At 39.2% G+C, this 14,451-nt stretch overlaps 1 protein-coding gene across 1 annotated transcript in view; it reads left to right on the top strand.

Annotated features, from left to right (window-relative positions):
- Positions 1-14,451, top strand: part of LOC112223231 (protocadherin-15-like) — a 308,092-nt gene that overhangs the window by 220,746 nt on the left and 72,895 nt on the right. The window contains exons 19-20 of the mRNA XM_042305516.1: positions 230-538; positions 1,711-1,935. Of these exons, the coding sequence (XP_042161450.1) occupies positions 230-538; positions 1,711-1,935 (534 nt within the window). The remainder of the gene's footprint in view (positions 1-229; positions 539-1,710; positions 1,936-14,451) is intronic.

Genomic DNA, 14,451 nt, shown 5'->3' with positions numbered 1-14,451 from the left:
CCATCTATCTATCCATCCATCCATCTATCCATCCTTCCATATTTCCATCCCTCCATCCATCTATCCATCATCTATCCGTCTATCTACCCATCCATCCATCCATCTACCCATCATCCATCCATCCCTCCATTTATCCATCCATCCCTCCATTTATCCATCTATCTATCTATCCCTCCATTTATCCATCTATCCATCCTCCATCTATCCATCCATCCATCTATCCATCCAGGCAACAGATCCAGACGTGGGGGTTAATGGCCAGGTGTGCTACCGACTGGTCAATCACGCCGACCTCTTCAGGATCAACTCCAACGGCACCATCTCCACCGCAGTGCCTTTGGATCGAGAGGTCAGGGGTCAGTATGACCTCATGGTGGAGGCGGAGGACGGAGCGGAGGAGGACCCCAGGAGGACCACACTGACTCTGTCGGTGACCGTGGTGGATGTGGATGATAACAGCCCGGTGTTCTCACAACCATCCTATATGGTCAATCTGCCGGAGAATAGTCCTAAGAACACAGTCATCCTGCAGTTTACCGTGAGTTTTCGTGTGTGTGTGTGTGTGTGTGTGTGTGTGTGTCCAAGAGTGCACAGCATGCTCCATACACACTCAGCAGCAGGGGTATATACTACTTCAAACACTCCACAGTCCAAATGCATCCTCTTGTACATCAAAGCACACAAAGCCAGGAGGTACATGGTTAGCCTAGAGCATATTGACAGAGCATATCAAAACCTCAGACATGGCCTCGCTATTCAGTCACATGCTGCCAGGAAAGGGCAAACAGGAGCTTCAGATTCCCGCACAGCGGTCGCTGCCTTTTGTTACATCAAATTACACCAAGTATCTATACCAACCAACCAACCATACAAACAAACAAACAAACAAACAGAACATGACTCTCTGAGTGGAATAGAAACCGAAAAAGACAAACCACCCAATTTTTCCCCCATTATTTTTCAAGATCCTGTTTCTATTTGTGTTCAACAAGAACCTTTCCTTTTAGAATTGTGATTATTTGTGTTTTAAATTTGATCCTAAAGTTGAGCCTGGACTAACTAGAATTGTGGTTATTTGTTGTTGGCCAGCCCAGAGAATACTTTTTTATGAGACCAGTCATGTCTCCCTTTGTTGGGCTAATCATGGAACATTTCAGGTGGGGTTGGTTGATTGACAGTTGCCATGACAATGACTGTCTGGTCCAAGTACACTGATCCCTCTGCAGTGACAAACCTATCAACACCTTCTGTCGCTCCCCACGCCACACCGAACCTGCTGATACGCTGATATTTTGGGCAAATTAGTGGGGCCACTGATGACTGAGCTAGCATGGTAGGGGGTTTATCTGTGTATAGGCCCAAAGATATTCTTCCCCAATACACACTCCATGTTAACACACTCACCTCCACCTGAAAGCACTCCACAGACAGGGATGAATCCATTAATAGTGGTCTCCCTCCTGACAATGGATTTGAGTAGTTATTACTGCAGATCACTGTGATTTGTCTGACGAGTTGCCATTCTGTAGAAACTAGAATTGCTTGTCGCCTGAATAAGGGACTCAGGTTGAAATAAAGGTTGCAAAATGCTGTATAATTCGTATCATTTTCTGGCTGTTGAGACCGACTAATACGGGACACTTAACCATCCTTCCTCCTCCTCCACCTCCACCTCCTCCTTCATACCTCCTTCTCCTCCACCTCCTCCAGGCCAAAGACGCTGACCTGGACTCCAACATCACTTTCCGTATCCGGACGCAAGAGGCCAGACAACTTTTTGCTGTCAACCCAGTGACTGGAGAGCTCTCTGTGCTGCAGACGCTAGACTTTGAGACCCTGGCAGCCTCGGACCATACCTACACCTTCGTGGTGGAAGCCCTGGACAATGAAGAGAGCATGCCCCCAGGCCTGGCCACTGTCACTGTAAAGATAATGGTAAGGAAACAACCTTCCCTCTGCCTACCTCCATAACAGAGCCCCATCAGTTAAGCCACTAGGCTGTTTATCACTCACAAGCCAAAGCCATCATTCAAAGGAGAAAATGCAGAAGTGTGGCAGAAGACATTTTTTGTTGTTGTTCATAGATACATGCACAGCAAATTCTCCAGTGTTAAAATAATTATAATTGTTCACAAACATAGATATTAAAACAAACAATGAAGGGGACGTGTATGAGTTTAGGGTAAACATAGGCCCTCAAAATAAGGCCTTATGAAATAAATATGGTATTGTGTAATAAAATAAATATATACTGTACAGTTGAAGTCGGAAGTTTATATACACTTGGAGTCATTAAAACTCGTTTTTCATCCGCTCCACAAATTTCTTGTTAACAAACGATAGTTTTGGCAAGTCGGTTAGGACATTTACTTTGTGCATGACACAAGTAATTTTTCCAACAATTGTTTACAGACAGATTATTTCACTTATAATTCACTGTATCACAATTCCAGTGGGTCAGAAGTTTACATACACTAAGTTGACTGTGCCTTTAAACAGCTTGGAAAATTCCAGAAAATTATGTCATGGCTTTAGAAGCTTCTGATAGGCTAATTGACATAATTTGAGTAAATTGGAGGTGTACCTGTGGATGTATTTCAAGGCCTACCTTCAAACTCAGTGCCTCTTTGCTTGATATTATGGGAAAATCAAAAGAAATCAGCCAAGACCTCAGAAATAAATTGTAGACCTCCACAAGTCTGGTTCATCCTTGGGAGCAATTTCCAAACGCCTGAAGGTACTACGTTCATCTGTACAAACAACAGTACACAAGTATAAACACCATGGGACCACGCAGCTGTCATACTGCTCAGGAAGGAGACGTGTTCTGTCTCCTAGAGATGAACGTAGTTTGGTGTGAAAAGTGCATAACAATCCCAGAACAACAGCAAAGGACCTTGTGACGATGCTGGAGGAAACAGGTACAAAAGTATCTATATTCACAGTAAAACAAATCCTATATCGACATAACCTGAAAGGCCACTCAGCAAGGAAGAAGCCACTGCTCCAAAACCACCGTAAAAAAGCCAGACTACAGTTTGCAACTACACATGGGGACAAAGATCATACTTTTTGGAGAAATATCCTCTGGTCTGATGAAACAAAAATAGAACTGTTTGACCTCCCGGGTGGCGCAGTGGTCTAAGGCACTGCATCGCACACACACTTACACATCGCTAGCTGTGCCACCAGAGACTCTGGGTTCGAGCCCAGGCTCTGTCGCAACCGGCCGCGACCGGGAGGTCCATGGGGCGACACACTAGCATCGTCCGGGTTAGGGAGGGTTTTGCCGGTAGGGATATCCTTGTCTCATCGCGCACTAGCGAATCCTGTGGCGGGCTGGAGGCAGTGCATGCTGACCAGGTCGCTAGGGGCACGGTGTTTCCTCCGACACTTTGGTTCGGCTGGCTTCCGGATTGGATTTGCTGTGTTAATGAAGCTGTGCGGCTTGGTTGGGTTGTGTTTCGGAGGACGCGTTACTCTCAACCTTCGTCTCTCCCGAGCCCGTACGGGAGTTGTAGAGATGAGACAAGATAGTAACTACTAAAAACAATTGGATACTACGAAATTGGGGCAAAAAAAGGGGATAAAATTTAAAAATATATTTTTTTAACTGTTTGGCCATAATGACCATCATTATGTTTGGAGGAAAAAGGGGGAGGCTTGCAAGCCGAAGACACCATCCCAACCGTGAGTGGCAGCATCATGTTGTGGGGGTGCTTTGCTTCAGGAGGGACTGGTGCACTTCACAAAATAGATGGCAGCATGAGGAAGGAACATTATGTGGATATATTGAAGCAAGACATCAGTCAGGAAGTTAAATATTGGTTGCAAATGGGTCTTCCAAATGGACATTGACCCTAGGCATACTTCCTAAGTTGTGGCAAAATGACTTAAGGACAACAAAGCCCTGTCCTCAATCCTATAGAACATTTGTGGGCAGAACTGAAAAAGCATGTGCGAGCAAGGAGGCCTACAAACCTGACTCAGTTACACCACCACTGTCAGGAGGAATGGGCCAAAATTCACCCTACTTATTGTGGGAATCTTGTGGAAGGCTACCCGAAACGTTTGACCCAAGTTAAACAATTCAAAGGCAATGCTACCAAATACTAATTGAGTGTATGTAAACTTCTGACCCACTGGGAATGTGATGAAAGAAATAAAAGCTGAAATAAATCATTATCTCTACTATTATTTTGCCATTTCACATTCTTAAAATAAAGTGGTGATCCTAACTGACCTAAGACATTTTTACTAGAATGAAATGTCAAGAATTGTGAAAAACTGAGTTTAAATGTATTTGGCTAAGGTGTATGTAAACTTCCGACTTCAACTGCATATTGCTAACATATTCGCTTAGGATCTCCATAGGACCGAAAATGGATGAATGCAACAACCATGTCTCTGTCACTAACAAATAAAGTCATGGGTGCTAACTCTACAATTTACTCGAAAGGCAAGGCACTCTGGGAAATATTTGAATAGGGCTTTATACTTTACACAGCAGTGGTGGAAGAAGTCCCCAATTGTCATTCTTGAGTAAACGTATAGATACCTTAATAGAACGATACTGATGTAAAAGTGAAGGTCACCCAGTAAAATAGTACTTGAGTGAAAGTCCAAAAGTATTTAGTTTTAAATATACTTAAGTATCAAAGTAAATGTAATTGCTAAAATATACTTAAGTATCAAAAGTAGAAGTAAAAGTATACATTTTCAAATTCCTTATATTAAGCAAAGCAGACAGCACCATTTTCTTGTTTAAAAAATGTATGGATAGCCAGGGGCACACTCCAACAATCAGACATTATTTACAAAAGATGCATTTGTGTTTAGTGATTCCGCCAGATCAGAGGCAGTAGGGATGACCAGGGATGTTCTCTTGATTAGTGTGTGAATTAGACCATTTTCCAGTCCTGCTGAGCATTCAAAATGTAACAAGTACTTTTGAGTGTCAGGGTTAATGTATGGAGTAAAAAGTACAGTGTTTTCTTTGGAATGTAGTGACCACAAAAACTACCTAAGTAGTACTTTAAGGTATTTTTACTTAAGTATTTTACACCACTGCTAAGCAATGTGTTAATATAACACTGTTCCGGTTTCTATATGAATCCACAGACTTCACCATGTTGATTTGCCATGCGACTCTTTCTCTCTGTCTCGCTCTCTCGCTCTCTCACTCCCCCATCTTTCTCTCTGGTCTGAAACCACGAGCCACCCTCATCACCACGGAGCTAAAGAGAGATAAATGATCCTCCAGCTACCTCTCATTTCTCCTGGCCTGACAAAAGACAAGCTGACAGATTGATACTGTAGTACAGTGCTGTGGTATTTTATGTCTTGATGGTCATTAGGTTTTTGAGGGCTCTATTTTGTCAGTGGCCATCTGATTTATTATGTTTCAGAAGATTAACCACCAGACACTTGCTGAATGGAGATTAGCCTGCCGTTGGCCTCGGAATGACGCTCAGTAGTACAGTAGAACAGTAGTACAGTAGAACATTATTATAGTAGAACGGTACAACAGTAGTACAGTAGAACAGTATTATAGTAGTACAGTAGAACAGTATTATAGTAGAACAGTAGTAAAGTAGAACAGTATTATAATGGTACAGTAGAACAGTAGAACAGTATTATTGTAGTACAGTAGACCATTATTATGGTAGTATAGTAGTACAGTAGAGCAGTAATACAGTAGTACAGTAGAACAGTATTATAGTAGTACAGTAGAACATTAGAACAGCATTACAGTAGAACAGTATTATAGTAGTACAGTAGAGCAGTAGAACATTAGAACAGTATTATAGTAGTACAGTAGACCATTATTATGGTAGTACAGTACTACAGTAGTATAGTAGTACAGTAGAGCAGTAATACAGTAGTACAGTAGAACAGTATTATAGTAGTACAGTAGAACAGCATTATAGTAGTACGGTAGAACAGTAGTACAGTATTATAGTAGTACAGTAGAACATTATTATGGTAGTACAGTAGTACAGTAGTATAGTAGAGCAGTAGAACAGTATTATAGTAGTACAGTAGACCATTATTATGGTAGTACAGTAGAACAGTAGTACAGTATTATAGTAGTACAGTAGAACATTATTATGGTAGTACAGTAGTACAGTAGTGCAGTAGTATAGTAGTACAGTAGAGCAGTAGAACAGTATTATAGTAGTACAGTAGACCATTATTATGGTAGTACAGTAGTACAGTATTATAGTAGTACAGTAGAACATTAGAGCAGCATTGTAGTAGAACAGTAAAACAGTAGTACAGTAGTACAGTTCCTCATCTCCCACACCTTCTAATGTGTCTAATGATGTCACCATTGTCCTTGATTCTATAAGCAATATTGTGCTGCTATTTTTATTGACTTGGCCAAAGCTTTTGATACAGTAGACCATTCCATTATTGTGGGTCGGCTTAGGAGTATTGGTGTCACTGAGTGGTCTTTGGGCTGGTTTGCCAACTATCTCTCTCAAAGAGTGCAGTGTATAAAGTCAGAAAATCTGCTCTCAGACACTGCCTGTCACCAAGGGAGTACCCCAAGGCTCGATCCTAGGTCCCACGCTCTTCTCAATTTACATCAACAACATAGCTCAGGCAGTAAGAAGCTCTCATCTATTTATATGTAGATGATAAAGTCTCAGCTGGCCCCTCCCCGGATGTTGTGTTAAATGCTCTACAACAAAGCTTTCTTAGTGTCCAACAAGCTTTCTCTGCCCTTAACCTTGTTCTGAACACCTCCCAAACAAGGTCATGTGGTTTGGTAAGAAGAATGCCCCTCTTTCCACCGGTGTGATTACTACCTCTGAGGGTTTAGAGCTTGAGGTAGTCACCTCATACAAGTACTTGGGAGTATGGCTGGGCGGTGCACTGTCCTTCTCTCAGCACATATTAAAGATGCAGGCTAAAGTTAAATCTAGACTTGGTTTCCTCTATTGCAGTCGCTCCTCTTTCACCCAAGCTGCCAAACTAACCCTGATTCAGATTACCTTCCTACCCATGCTAGAGTACGGAAACATAATTTATAGATCGGCAGGTACAGTGGGTCAAAAAAGTATTTAGTCAGCCACCAATTGTGCAAGTTCTCCCACTTAAAAAGATGAGAGGCCTGTAATTTTCATCATAAGTACACTTCAACTATGACAGACAAAATGAGAAAAAAAATCCAGAAAATCACATTGCAGGATTTTTAATGAATTTGTTTTCAAATTATGGTGGAAAATAAGTATTTGGTCAATAACAAAAGTTTATCTCAATACTTTGTTGTATACCCTTTGTTGGCGATGACAGAGGTCAAACGTTTTCTGTAAGTGTTCACAAGGTTTTCACACACTGTTGCTGGTATTTTGGCCCATTCCTCCATGCAGATATCCTCTAGAGCAGTGATGTTTTGGGGCTGTTGCTGGGAAACACAGACTTTCAACTCCCTCCAAAGATTTTCTATGGGGTTGAGATCTGGAGACTGGCTAGGCCACTCCAGGACCTTGAAATGCTTCTTACGAAGCCACTCCTTCGTTGCCCCGGGCAATGTGTTTGGGATCATTGTCATGCTGAAAGACCCAGCTACGTTTCATCTTCAATGCCCTTGCTGAAGGAAGGAGGTTTTCACTCAAAATCTCACGATACATGACCCCATTCATTCTTTCCTTTACAAGGATCAGTCGTCCTGGTCCCTTTGCAGAAAAACAGCCCCAAAGCATGATGTTTCTACCCCCATGCTTCACAGTAGGTATGGTGTTCTTTGGATGCATCTCAGCATTCTTTGTCCTCCAAACACGACGAGTTGAGTTTTTACTAAAAAGTTATATTTTGGTTTCATCTGACCATATGACATTCTCCCAATCTTCTTCTGGATCATCCAAATGCTCTCTAGCAAACTTCAGACGGGCCTGGACATGTACTGGCTTAAGCAGGGGGACACGTCTGGCACTGCAGGATTTGAGTCCCTGGCGGCGTAGTGTGTTACTGATGGTAGGCTTTGTTACTTTGGTCCCAGTTCTCTGCAGGTCATTCACTAGGTCCCCCCGTGTGGTTCTGGAATTTTTGCTCACCATTCTTGTGATCATTTTGACCCCACGAGGTGAGATCTTGCGTAGAGCCCCAGATCGAGGGAGATTATCAGTGGTCTTGTATGTCTTCCATTTCCTAATATTTGCTCCCACAGTTGATTTCTTCAAACCAAGCTGCTTGCCTATTGCAGATTCAGTCTTCCCAGCCTGGTGCAGGTCTACAATTTTGTTTCTGGTGTCCTTTGACAGCTCTTTTGTCTTGGCCATAGTGGAGTTTGGAGTGTGACTGTTTGAGGTTGTGGACAGGTGTCTTTTATTCTGATAACAAGTTCAAACAGGTGCCATTAATACAGGTAACGAGTGGAGGACAGAGGAGCCTCTTAAAGAAGAAGTTAAAGGTCTGTGAGAGCCAGAAATCTTGCTTGTTTGTAGGTGACCAAATACTTATTTTCCACCATAATTTGCAAATAAATTCATTAAGAATCCTACAATGTGATTTTCTGGATTTTTTTTCTCATTTTGTCTATCATAGTTGAAGTGTACCTATGATGAAAATTACAGGCCTCTCTCATCTTTTTAAGTGGGAGAACTTGCACAATTGGTGACTCACTAAATACTTTTTTGCCCCACTGTAAGAGTGCTCTGGAGTGGCTAGATGTTCTTTACCATTCGGCCATCAGATTTGCCACCAATGCTCCTTATAGGACACATCACTGCACTCTATACTCCTCTGTAAACTGGTCATCTCTGTATACACGTCACAAGACCCACTGGTTGATGCTTATTTATAAAACCCTCACTCCCCCCGATCTGAGATATCTACTGGAGCCCTCATCCTCCACATACAACACGCATTCTGCCAGTCACATTGTGTTAAAGGTCCCCAAAGCACACATATCCCTGGGTCCCTCCTCTTTTCAGTTCGCTGCAACTAGCGACTGGAACGAGCTGCAACAAACACTCAAACTGGACAGTTTTATCCCAATCTCTTCTTTCAAGACTCAATCATGGACACTTACTGACAGTTGTGGCTGCTTTGTGTGATGTATTGTTGTCTCTACCTAATTGCCCTTTGTGTTGTTGTCCTTGTCCAATAATGTTTGTACCATGTTTTGTGCTGCTACCATGTTGTGTTGCTACCGTGCTGTGTTCACATGTGTTTCTGCCTTGCTATGTTGTTGTTTTAGGTCTCTCTTTATGTTCTGTTGTGTAGTCTCTATTGTTGTGATGTGTGTTTTGTCCTATGTTTATATTGTATTTATTTTTAATCCCAGCCCCTTCCCCGCAGGAGGCCTTTTGGAAGGACGTCATTGTAAATAACAATGTGTTCTCATTTGACTTGTAGAGTTAAATAAAGATAAAATAAAATGAATAAATAAACAGTAGAACAGTATTACAGTAGAACAGTTGTACATTAGAACAGTATTATAGTAGCACAGTAGTACAATAGAACAGTATTATAGTAGCACAGTAGAACAGTAGAGCTGTTTTACATTAGTGTAGTAGTACAGTAGACCAGTATTACAATAGAACAGTATTATAGTAGAACAGTAGAGCTGTTTTACATTAGTGTAGTAGTACAGTAGACCAGTATTACAATAGAACAGTATTATAGTAGAACAGTAGAGCTGTTTTACATTAGTGTAGTAGTACAGTAGACCAGTATTACAATAGAACAGTATTATAGTAGAACAGTAGAGCTGTTTTACATTAGTGTAGTAGTACAGTAGACCAGTATTACAATAGAACAGTATTATAGTAGCACAGTAGAACAGTAGAGCTGTTTTACATTAGTGTAGTAGTACAGTAGACCAGTATTACAGTAGAACAGTATTATAGTACTCCAGTAGAACAGTGAACTGTAGAACAGTAGCACAGTGGAACAGTAGTACATCAGTAGCACATCAGAACAGTACTACAGTAGTACAGCTGTACATAGTCTATCGGTAAATAGCCCACCCAAGTTTATCTACCTCATCCCCATACTGTTTATATTTATTTACTTTTCTTCTTTTTTGCACACCAATATCTCTACCTGTACATGACCATCATTTATCACTCCAGTGTTAATCTGCAAAATTGTAATTATTCGCCTACCTCCTCATGCCTTTTGCACAAAATGTATATAGACTCTCTTTTTTTCTACTGTGTTATTGACTTGTGAATTGTTTACTCCATGTGTAACTCTGTGTTGTCTGTTCACACTGCTATGCTTTATCTTGGCCAGGTCGCAGTTGCAAATGAGAACTTGTTCTCAACTAGCCTACCTGGTTAAATAAAGGTGAAATAAAATTAAATAAAAATTAGAGTAATACAGTAGAGCAGTTTTGTTGTGGAACAGTATTATAGTAGTACAGTAATATAGTAGTATAGTAGAACAGTATTATAGTGGTACAGTAGAATAGTATCATAGTAGTACTTTAGAACAGTAGAATAGTACTACAGTAGTACGATAGTACTGTAGTACATTATTATAATAGAACAGTAGTACAGTCGTACAGTATAACAGTATTGCAGTAGTACAGTAGAACAGTATTATAGTAGTACAGTAGAACCGTACTACAGTATTATAGTAGAACAGTAGAACAGTATTATAGTAGTACAGTAGAACAGTATTATTGTATTACAGTAGAACAGTACTACAGTATTATAGTAGTACAGTAGTACAGTAGAGCAGTATTATTGTAGTACAGTAGAACAGTATTGTAGTAGAACAGTAGAGAAGTATTATCGTAGTACAGTATTATAGTGGTACAGTAGAACAGTATTGTAGTAGAACAGTAGAGAAGTATTATCATAGTACAGTAGAACAGTATTATAGTACAGTTGAACAGTACTACAGTAGTATAGTAATACAGTATTATAGTAGTACAGTAGAACAGTATTGTAGTAGAACAGTAGAAAAGTATTGTAGTAGTATAGTAGTACAGTTGAACATTTTTATAGTAGTACATTTGAACAGTAGAACAGTATTACAGTAGAACAGTATTATAATGGTACAGTATTATGGTAGAACAGTATAACAGTTCTATTGTTCTAATGTACTACTATAAAACAGTATTATAGTAGAACAGTAGAACATTATTAAAGTAGTTTGGTTGAACAGTAGAACATTAGAACAGTATTATCGTAGTACAATAGAACAGTAGTACAGTAGAACTGTAGTACAGTAGTACAATAGTATAGTAGTACAGTGGTATAGTAGAACAGTATTATGGTAGAACAGTATTATAGTAGTACAGTAGAACAGTATCATGGTAGAACAGTAGTACAGTAGAATAGTATAGTAGTATAGTAGTACAATAGTATAGTAGTACAGTGGTATAGTAGAACACTATTATGGTAGAACAGTATTATAGTAGTACAGTAGAACAGTATTATGGTAGAACAGTAGAACAGTATTATAGTAGTACAGTAGAACAGTAGTACATTGAAACAGTAGAATATTACTTCAGTAGTATAGTTGTAGAGTTTTATAGTAGAACATTAGTACATTAGTGCAATATCATAATAAAACAATATAATAATAGAGAAGTATCACAGTAGTTCTGTAGATACGTAGAACAGTAATATAGTGGTACAGTAAAACAGTATTATGGTAGTACAGTAGAACAGTATTATAGTAGAACATTTGAACACTGGTATAGTAGAACAGTGTAACAGTATCATAGTAGAATAGTAGTACAGTATTATGGTAGAACAGTACGACAGTATTATAGTAGAACAGTAGAACAGTATTATGGTAGTACAGTAGAACAGTGGAACAGTATTATAGTAGTACAGTAGGACAGTAGAACAGTATTATAGTGGTACAGTAGTACAGTAGAACAGTATTATAGTAGTACAGTAGAACAGTATTATAGTAGTACAGTAGAACAGTAGTACAGTAGAACAGTAGAACAGTATTTTATTAGAAGAGTAGAACATTATTACAGGAGTTCAGTAGAACATTAGAATAGTATTAGTTGTACAGTATTGTGGTAGAACAGTATTATCGTAGAACAGTAGAACAATATTACAGTAGTATATCAGTACAGTAGAACTGTATGATTGTAGTACAGTATAATAGTTTTACAGTAGTACAGTATTATAGTATTATAGTAGTACAGTAGAACAGTAGTACAGTAGAACAGTACTACAGTAGTACAGTATTGTAGAACAGTACTAGATAGTACAGTATTATAGTAGAACAGTAGACCAGTATTATGGTAGTACAGTAGAACAGTATTTTAGTAGTACAGTAGAAATGTAGTACAGTAGAACATTAGAACATTCGTACAGTATAACAGTGGAACAGTAGTACAGTGGAACAGTATTTTAGTATTATCATAGTACAGTAGAACAGTATCATAGTAGTACAGTATTATTGTAGAACAGTACTACATTAGTACAGTATTATAGTAGAACAGTAGACCAGTATTATGGTAGTACAGTAGAATAGTATTACAGTATATTATAACAGTAGAACAGTAGTACAGCAGAACAGTATTATAGTAGTACATTGGAACAGTTGAGCAGTAGTATATTAGTACAGTAGAATAGTAGAACAGTATTGTAGTAGTACAGTAGAACAGGATCATAGTTAAACAGTAGTACAGTATAACAGTATTATTGTAGTATAGTAGTACAGTAGTATAATAGAACAGTAGTACAGTATAACAGTATTATTGTAGTATAGTAGTACAGTAGTATAATAGAACAGTAGTACAGTAACAGTATTATGGTAGAACAGTAGAACGTTATTATAGTAGTACAGTATAACAATTATGATGGTACAGTATTATTGTAGAACAGTACTACAGTAGTACAGTATTATAGTAGAACAGTATTATAATAGTACAGTAGTATAGTATAATAGTATTACATTAGAACAGTTGAATAGTAGTACATTAGAAGAGTAGAACAGTTTTACAGTAGAACAGTATTACAGTAGTACAGTAGTACAATATTACGGTAGAGTATTATGGTAGTACAGTAGAACAATAGTACAGTAGTACAGTAGAACATTAGAACAGTATTATAGTTGTACAGTAGTACAGTAGAACAGTCCTACAGTAGTACAGTATTATTGTAGAACAGTATTACAGTAGAACAGTATTACAGTACAGTATTGTAGTAGTACAGTAGAACAGGATCATAGTTGAACAGTAATACAGTAGAACAGTATTATAGTAGAACAGTTGAGCAGTAGTATATTAGTACAGTAGAACAGTATTGTAGTAGTACAGTAGAACAGGATCATAGTTGTACAGTAGAACAGTATTACAGTAGTACAGTAGTATAGTAGTACAGTAGAACAGTGTAACAGTATTATAGTACAACAGTAGAACAGTATTATAGTAGTACAGTATTATAGTAGTACAGTAGAACAGTAGTACAGTAGAACAGTATTTTAGTAGTGCAGTATTACAGTAGAACAGTAGAACATTATAACATTAGTACAGTAGAACAGTATTATAGTAGTACAGTAGAACAGTATTATAGTAGTACTGTGGTACAGTAGAACGGTAGAACAGTAGAAAAGTATCCACTAAAATAGATCAGGATGGTGATGTGGTATTACACTGCACTTAAACAAGACTGTAGTACTCAGCCGGTGTCCTTGAGTAGAATTATTTTGATCTAGCTGCTACATAGATATGTTTCTCATGGAAAAAGGATACTGTTAAAGAGGGACACTGGAGGACGACACCTTTGAAGCTGTGAAGCACTGCTGCTTTGTGTTAGGGTTTAGCATTCTCACTCCCTCATTCCTAACGCCTCACTCCCTCACTCGTCACGAATACGATGACCTGTGTGTTTTACCAGCCAAACAACATGGGAAAAGGAATGAAAAGTACAAATGAGGTGTATCCATCCTCCTTCCTGTATCTAAAGGGCAGGGAAACAGCTAGTGTACCTTTCCGTCTGGCGATGCTAATCGATGATTATTTGCTGTTGAGACAGAACAGTGCGGCGCGGGGTAGGATGGTAATGTAACGTGATGCCTGGTCCATGGAGACTAGAGGGAGAGTGGAGTGATTAAGCTGTGAGATCGCTTCTATGGGTTGTATAGACTTGATGAGGAAAGCATCGATAGAAACACAATAACACAGTTGAGATTCTTTGCCGCAGCATTTTCCACTCTGCCAGAGCAAAACTCACTCAGAGAACCGCTAGGCTTTATTAACAAGCCGAGGTACTGTACCAAGAATGTTTTTGTATAAATTCTGTGAGCACGAGGAGGCCAGGGAAGGATGTGTAATTTGGATACATGAATTAGCCTGGCCTCTTCTTGGACTTTGTGAGGCGACATACTCTATTGAATGCTTTAGAATGTAGCTCTGTCTTAATGATGAATAGTTGAGCAGCCACTGGACAGATTCTAGATGTTTTCTGTTCTGATCCAAGCTATCCAAGTAGCAGCACTCATTATTGGGCCTCTTCAGTC

Source organism: Oncorhynchus tshawytscha, linkage group LG24 (genome assembly GCF_018296145.1).
Source record: "Oncorhynchus tshawytscha isolate Ot180627B linkage group LG24, Otsh_v2.0, whole genome shotgun sequence".
In the NCBI taxonomy this organism is placed as follows: domain Eukaryota; kingdom Metazoa; phylum Chordata; class Actinopteri; order Salmoniformes; family Salmonidae; genus Oncorhynchus; species Oncorhynchus tshawytscha.
Note: the sequence above shows the minus strand (reverse complement) of the source record. Positions and strands in the feature narration are given on the sequence as shown.